At 35.8% G+C, this 8,618-nt stretch overlaps 1 protein-coding gene across 1 annotated transcript; it reads left to right on the forward strand.

The window, feature by feature from the left end:
- The first annotated feature begins 434 nt into the window (after window positions 1-434).
- On the forward strand, window positions 435-6,651 carry VSX1 (visual system homeobox 1). The gene is made up of 5 exons (XM_063919792.1): window positions 435-866; window positions 1,625-1,703; window positions 2,288-2,411; window positions 3,701-3,881; window positions 4,424-6,651. The coding sequence occupies exons 1-5, from the start codon at window positions 485-487 to the stop codon at window positions 4,690-4,692; spliced, it is 1,035 nt and encodes a 344-aa protein (XP_063775862.1). The 5' UTR covers window positions 435-484; the 3' UTR covers window positions 4,693-6,651.
- The last annotated feature ends 1,967 nt before the right edge of the window (window positions 6,652-8,618 follow it).

Here is an 8,618-nt window from a genome sequence, read left to right on the forward strand (position 1 = left end):
CTGTTTCCTCCTGGTGTTGGTAATATCAGAACCCCCTGTTGTGGTCTGGTAGTTATGTGTCAGAATCAATCAGAGGGCAATGAAAGGGAGGGGTTTTAACTCACTGTGTTAGGTCGCTACGTGCCATTCACTAATAGACAAAGGGTCTTCTCAACAGATGTAAAGTTAAGTGAAATCTGTCATCCTGGGTAGAATAAAATGACCACAAGGAGGAGGGAGGAGGAGAGAGGAGGTTAGAGCCAGGGAATTTATTGGATTGAGAAGGATGGCGTGGAGGTTGGGGGTGAATTGGTGCCAATTAATCCTGTGGGATTGGGAGAGAGGTGGAACCCACTCTGAAGACTGTGAGGGGCATGTCCAGGAGCTTATTGGAGCCAGGGAGCAACATAAAAACCCCCTGCCTGGCACTGACCTCTTCTATCCTTCAGATCAGACTGGCAGCAGGAAAAGAGAAAGTAAACTTATCCTCTATACACACACAGTCATGACTGGGCGAGATGAGATCTCAGAGGGAAAATCAAAAGTAAAGATCCTGGTCCCAAGTGCAGGAAATGAGAAGTCAGGACGGTTTCATGGACCTGGAATGAGATCCAAAGGCTTTGCCATCACTGACCTTCTTGGACTGGAAGCAGAGCTGCAACCACCATCGGTATCTCTGCCCAGCTGTGAAGGTCCAGGAAGTGGTCTAGGGGGGGTCTCCTTGACTAATGGCTCATTGCCCCTTGGGCTGGGGTTTCTGTGTGGTTTTGCCTCTCAACAGCCCACTGGGACTACCTGTCTACTCCCAACTCACATCCCATTTCTTCAGCCTAGAACAGAACATCAGTACCTCCACAGCTCAGAGAAGCACAAGGAAAATATCTCTGGTAACTGCAAATTCCTCTCTATACATGTATACACATCATGTAAAATATAACAATCAACATTACCTCTAGCTGCAATTCTAATTTTGGAAATTTGTATGTCTTGGGCCTTTATAAATTACAGCCTTGTGATAGGATTATATGTTTCATTAAAAAGAGAAAGCACTTTGCATTATGTATAATATCTCTAAAAGATAACTTCCTACATAATTAATGAACAGATCTGTATCAAACACTGCATCTTACTTTTGAGGTGTAAGTTGTTTGTGTACATTATAGTTGATTGACATGTATACAATATAACACATATATACAGTAGTTGCTGGGGTGGGCTGCTGGCTTGAATGGCAGCAGCCTGAGAAAGTGATTGCTATAGGAAACATGCACTAGATGAGAGAGCTGTCCAGTCTTTGTGACCCTTATGTGGTGCTGAAGGGATGAGTGCAAATACAGAACACAACTTTCACCTATACCTTAAACACAAACCATTTTATACTCTAATAAGGCAAAAGCTAAATATACTGTATATGAATCTGTTCCTCTAACAACATTTTGGACCATAAAATATTAGGGGGGGAAAAATATTTTTATTTAAAGGAATATATTTTACCTGAGTGCCTAATTGAATTATTTTACCATGTGTTATTGCAAAAGCTGACATACTCAAGAAAATGACTACAGTATATTAAATGTTATAGAATGCATAGTAAATAATAATTCAATGAATAATAAGTAACTTTTCTCAATTCTTGCAATTCTAGATGATGACAGTCTTCTAGGTGATAAGAGCGATTTGAAGGCTGCCGGCTCACAGACAAAACGAAAGAAAAGACGACACAGGTAAAATAAATAGAATCTGAGAAAAATAAGAGTAAACCTGTAGCTAATAAGTATAAAATTAATAGATATACAGAGCATAGGTTCCAGGGCAGGAACTTATTCCATATGAGTTCTTCTATGTAATGACAAGTGACCTGTTGTAGAATATCACAACAAAGCAAAATGTAACAATAGTAGTGACTATGAAGCATATGATAAATTGTCACAAGCTTCCCTGAAGCCTTGTGCAGACTTCTATGATAGCTGTTTATTGATGTGACAGTGTTTCTTGCAGAATTTAGCACTTGTATACAGTAGACTAATATCATACCTTTTTATTGACCTGTGATATTTTGCATTTCACTGTACTGTGGCATAGGAACTAAAATCTGCTCCAACTGTGCCATGTAGAGTGTTTATGTATACCTAACAGCGGTATGTTTTACAACCATGTGGAATTAATTTAAAATGTTTACAATTTGTTACAATAACTTTAATTACAGTATGTGCACTGAGCAGAAGTTTTCTCCAATAGTGAGGGAACTGTGTATTGTATACTTTATATTTGGCCACAGAGGCTGATGAAGGCATGTTTATTTCTGCAGAACTGTGTTTACTGCCCATCAGCTGGAGGAATTAGAGAAAGCCTTCAATGAAGCTCATTATCCGGATGTGTATGCCAGGGAAATGCTGGCTCTCAAGGCTGAATTGCCAGAGGACAGGATACAGGTAAGAAGGAGCTCAGTATTATTGCTACTACAATACATCTTCCTGTACAGTAATGAGAGTGGGATGTTTCTACAAAGGGCATAATTCAACATTATTCCATTATTTATTTCAGTGTTGTAACAATCACCACTGAAATATGTGAAAAGGACACTTTAAGAAATGATCTTATATACTTAACTTTTATTTATATGAAACAGTTGCTTCAACTGATAATATTTGGCTTAAATAGTCTCTCCACATGGAGTTACAGTATGTGGCTTTATTCAACTATAATAGAATATAGAATAAATATATTCAAGAACAGACAATCAAGCAAGTGTCTACGATCTCCTTCCAGACAAGTTATACTGCATTGGCTATTAATAATCAGAAAATAAAGTTACTATACTACGATGGCCAGCACCAAGGAAGCTTTTGCAGTTTGTCCTATTTGCAAAAATATTTGATTCATGAAAAAAAGGGAAGGGGGGGTATTTATTAAAGTTTAGCAGGAGATAAAATTGTGAGATAAAGTCCCAACCAATCAGCTCCTAACTGTCAGTTTTCAAACACAGGGCTAGATGCATCATCTCTTGGAAAGTGATAAAATGGAGAGTGAAAAAGTAGCAGCCAATCAGCTCCTAACTGCCATGTCACAGGCTGTGTTTGAAAAATGTCAGTTAGGAGCTGATTGGCTGGTACTTTTTCACTCTACAATTTATCACTTTCCAAGCGATGATGCATCTAGCCACTCGTCTGTAACATGTAAATTAGGAGCTGATTTGTTAGTACTTAATCGCTCACAATGTTCTCTCTCACCAAGCTAGACTTTCCATGGTAAGAAATGTGTTTGCTATATAAGTCATTTACGATAAAGCAGGTATTCCCGCCCTCAGTTCTCACAACAGTTAACAGTCCAGCTTTTAGTGACTTAAGTAGTACTTCAGTTATTTTGATTTAACTATCTGCGCTGAAACCTGGATATCACTGAAACCTGCACTGTTGTTAGTGAGCCTTGATAACCGAGGTTGGTAATGCCTGCTAATGCTATAGAGTTTATAGAGAATTAGTAAATGCTGGTGCAAAGTAAATGTAGATTCTCTCCTGAGGACATTATATGCTCCCCCCGTTATACGTACAATGTAGTTTGAAGCCTAGCCAGATACAGTACACTTGGTAACCTACCTGCACCAGATTCATAATAAATAATTCAGACTACTGTATGATTTTGTACAGTGCATTATTACAGGGCGGAGTGATTGCCATTATAACTTGCTCCACTGATTGCGTTTTGCTGGAATATTTTACAGGTCTGGTTCCAGAACCGGAGAGCTAAGTGGAGGAAGCGTGAGAAGTGCTGGGGCAGGAGCAGTGTTATGGCAGAATATGGCCTGTATGGGGCCATGGTGAGGCACTCCATCCCACTACCTGAGTCCATTATCAACTCAGCAAAGAATGGACTTGTTGGTTCCTGTGCTCCATGGCTATTGGGTGAGGACCTTGTATTGTATTTATGTTGTTTCTTGAAGGCAATTTTTTTTTTACCAGTGTTTCCAGTGACCAGTTCTCAAGGAACCCTAACAGGGCATGTTTTCTAGGTCTCCTCTCAGAATCACAAGTGAAATAATAGCACTTGTGGATATTATTAAAAGTGCCAGTTAGCAATGAATTCACCTGGGTTCCTGCACTGAGTATGGAAAACATGCACTGTTGGGGATCCCTGAGGACCTCAGTTGGGAGTCACTGTTGTTAGGCAACATGACTAAGGTACAGCTGGGGTAGGGTTCATTGCAGCAGATTGTTGTCCCTGCATATAAAGTGAATATTCCATGCTACTCACAGATTAATCAAAGCAGCATAAGCCTTAGTGCTCACAGAAATAAACATTACTGGATAAATGTAACATCTGTATACTTCTCCTCTTTACAATTACACAGCCCAATAATGTATATGAACTAATGCATCACTTGTCAGCAGCTTTTATTTGTGGTTCAATATCCTGTAAATGTATAAAGTTCTTATTGTTTTCTTAGGTATGCACAAAAAATCTGTAGACATCTCCAGGAAGGATTTGGATGAAATGGCAACAGATAGTTGCAGGTCAGAACAGCATCATATCGACGCATTGTTATCCAGGCCGACAGAATCCCAACGAAGCATGCAGGACCGAAGCAATACAATGGATACTACAGAAGATAGAGCCATTGACCTCTCAAGTACAGCAAAACAAGACACACAATGCAGTATACGGCACAGATCCTCTAGAGACAGTCACAGTGAGCTCACAGATAGTGAGCACTGAGTCCACTGCTTCTTAGATGAAGAAAAGAAGCAGGTAGTTTGGGGTGGGAGCAAATTGCAATGGTCAATGTGGCTGCCGCACTGATATCATGGACTTTAATTATTGTAGATGTATTTCAACTTCAAGCAATATTTTCTGAAGATTTTTTTTATGTCCAGTTTTATAACAAAAGATTTTTATTAAGCAGTTTTCCACATCAGAACATAAGCTAATGGCATGTTTGTGTAAATTATTAGTTTCTTTTTTCATTTTTATTTATCAGGAATAGGCAATTTTTGTACAGACCTTTTTTGGGATTTCTGTTTCTGTAAATAGATAATATGTCTTCTGTATCATACCATCACAGCAACAGTATACAGTAATACATTTAACACAAAGCAAGCACACTGTAAACTCAGTAAACATATACATAATAACCAAGTACACTGTAAACTCAGAAAACGTACACATACTGTAATAAGCAAGCTCACTCTAAACTCAACAAATATACATATAAACAAGCACACTGTAAACTCAATAAATATATACATATTAAGAAAGCACACTGTAAACTCAACAAAGATATACATAATAAGCAAGCACCCTAAACTCAGTAAACGTACATACTAAGCATGCAGTCTATAAACTAAGTATTACTATACATCAGTGGTTCTCAAACTTGGTCCTCAGGACCACACACAGTTCACATTTTCCAGGGCACCTATCAGGTGTACAGGTGTACTCATTACTCACTGATACATTTTAAAAGATTTACAGATGGAGCTAATTATTTAATTTGCAAATCTGTGAGGAGACCTGGAAAATGTGAACTTTCGGGGTCCTGAGGACCAAGTTTGTGAACCTGTGATATACATAATAAGTAAGCACACCGACTGTAAACTCAGTAAACATAATAAGCAAGCACACTGTAAACTTAGCAAACACATCCATAATAATAATACAACGTAAACTCAGTAAACATATATATATATATATACATATATATATATATATATATATATATATATAAAATAAGCAAGCACAATATAAATAATAAGCAAGAAAACTGTGAACACAGAATATACACTTACGTAATTATGCTTTGGCATGCATCATTTTATACTCCCATCATTCTGTACATCTTTTCTAAAATGTAAATTAAATTAGAAATATATTTGATTATACATGACAAAAGTTTACACACATCAGAAAGCATTATACTTTCATTTTATTTCCCAGTTGTATAGATTCTGAATCTGCATCGTTTACGTATTCATGTTCCAGGCAGGGACCTTTACGTTTCTGCAACATATTTTGAGACTGAAATTTAGACATTGACATTTATATATTTTTTTAAAAATAGGTGTTTTCTTTCCTTCAATGATGTGTCCAGCAATGTATCTCAGTACAAAAGTGTCATGTCAGCAGTATGCAATGTGTTTATTTTTATATAGTGAGAAGGAAAATATTAATGGTTAAAAATAAATTGTCAAGATATTAATGGCCTCAAATTGCAGATTTTTTGTATTCCGAAAAATAAATGAGTTCCATAAAATAAAAATCGATTTGAATAGCTCATTGATTTTAATAAATATTTCTAAGATAAACTTAAAACTTGCAGTCCGGCATCTAATAAGATGGCACCATTAGATAGCAATGCTCAATGGATATTTACAGTTCAGTTTAGCTGTGTATACTGTGTGTGCACATATAAAATAGGAGTTTCTACCTAGAAAATAGGATTGAATCTACTGGTGTGTAACAAATACACTCCGGACCCATAAAATTCACTCGTAATACTATTCAGATATACATACCTTGTAGTGTTTTTAGATGAGGATATGGTATAAAGGTAATTTTGTGTAAAATGTTTTAGTGTAGATATACAGATTTTTAATTTTGATTTTTATTGCATATATAATAAAATAATAGCATATATAATAAAATAATACTTTTAGTTGAACCCTTAATCTGAAATAGTTTAACAACAAAATAATTTCTTTAACAAAATGTGGATAATTAAAGATTGCCAAAGTTTTTTTTCATTTATCAAATATGGGGAGTAGGGGGGTCCTAACAAAGTACCGATGTTTAATAACTCAGAACCACTTACAATATTTGATCCAGTGTTTGATCCAGTGTAAATTAGGCAACACAAGTTAATCTCTGGTTGCAATGAGTTACTGAATATAGGAAACTTTGAATTTTGTTAGTACCTACCTGGCAGCAGATATGTAGTTTGTGTTTTTTGCATCCCCCCCAAAAAAAAAACAAATTCCACCTAGTCTCAACTATTTTGGAAATAATTTACACCTCTCTTTCCCTCGCTCTTTCATATATATCTATATCTATATATCTGTGTGTATATATATATATATATATATATATATATACCTATATCTATATAGATATCTATATATATATATATATATATATATATACCTATACAGTGTATATATGTATATATATATATATATATATATATATATATATATATATATACCAGGGGTTTGGTCAGTATAAAACTCACTATCTTTAGTAAACATTTAGACTGGGGTTTAATTGACTCAGGGCCACTTCTGCCACTGAAAACAATTTGCAGCCTTACTGACAGTTGATATATATTGTGTATAGAAATCTGCATACAAGTCCACCTATATATTTATCTATGCATAGCACAAGGCAAAGTATGCTGAACATACGGACTAGAGGAGTTATGCTTCTGTACTTTGTAGAGAAATGTTAGTAAATGTTTTGTAATTATTTGTATTGTCTAAAACAGTGTTCTGATTTTGGGCTTGTAAAGCCTTTTTATATATATGTATTGATGCACTTTGGTAGTAAAAATATTTTTTTTTATTTGTTTGCTATATTTGATCTTCTATTTATAAATTATAAACCAATAAAACATTGTATACTTTTCCGTTGCAAAAACCAGTTGTGTTCATGAGGGATGACTGAATAGAATGACATAATAGACCTGTGATTTACTATTTCCGTTTCAGAGAATCACAGAATATTACAATTGCAGTGTTATTTTAATAAACAGAAATTACCATATTTTTAAAGGCACTACATTAAATACTTTACTTTGTCATCTAGTAGCCAGAACTTTGAGGGTACCATAGCAAAATTTTGAAGGGGCACATGCCCCAATGCTTCTAGAGAGACACCTGTCTGCAGCAGTTATCCATTTTATGCCCCATAATAGTTCCTTAGTTCATGTTCTGAGCCATAAGTGCACCCTAGATGTTATGGGCCATATTAGTGTCCATTTTAAGAACCATAGTAGTGCCCTAGTTCACTTTGTGTCACATTGTAGGGCTGCCAGTACACATTATACAGCACAAAATGCCCAATTCACATTATTACATGTCCCTAGTTCATATTGTACAACACACTACAGTGCCTTAACTTCATATTATGCCACATTACAGTGCCCCAGTTAAATTATGTAATATTATAATGCCATCCAGTTCATGTTATTCATATTATACAACATTACAATGAGCAGGGCCAGGGGCATTACTAGATATTGCAGACTTCAAGGCAAAAGATTGTGAGGGCCCCTATGTATCTACTAGTGGTGAAAAATGTATATAACATATGTAACTTTGACAAGGAAGGTGGGCCCCTCTCAGCTCTGGACCCCATAGCAGCTGCACTCCATGGACCTATGTAGCTATGCCCTTATTTATAGGGTTAGATATCTTTTTACATTACATACATGGTAAATCAAATAAATAAAAATTTTAAGTATGTGCATATTTTTTCTTCAATTGACTGTAAATATTAAGTTATTCTTTTAACCATAGTGATTCTGTAATAAATAGTTGTACAACTCACACTGCACGTAAAGGATGACGGCCCTTCAGTAATGTATACAGTATCTGTTATCCAGTGGATATGACCACTTTGTAGCTGAATCTATTTTTTTTATCACAGTG

Source organism: Pseudophryne corroboree, chromosome 4 (genome assembly GCF_028390025.1).
Source record: "Pseudophryne corroboree isolate aPseCor3 chromosome 4, aPseCor3.hap2, whole genome shotgun sequence".
Taxonomy (NCBI): Eukaryota; Metazoa; Chordata; class Amphibia; order Anura; family Myobatrachidae; genus Pseudophryne; species Pseudophryne corroboree.

What these genes read in the sequence shown, in the direction of transcription:
- VSX1 (XM_063919792.1), top strand. Translation starts at nt 485, where the DNA reads ATGACTGGGCGAGATGAGATCTCAGAGGGAAAATCAAAAGTAAAGATC. An exon ending in CGAAAGAAAAGACGACACAG is followed by an intron (nt 1,704 to 2,287) that starts GTAAAATAAATA and finishes TTATTTCTGCAG; the next exon opens with AACTGTGTTTACTGCCCATC. An exon ending in TGCCAGAGGACAGGATACAG is followed by an intron (nt 2,412 to 3,700) that starts GTAAGAAGGAGC and finishes AATATTTTACAG; the next exon opens with GTCTGGTTCCAGAACCGGAG.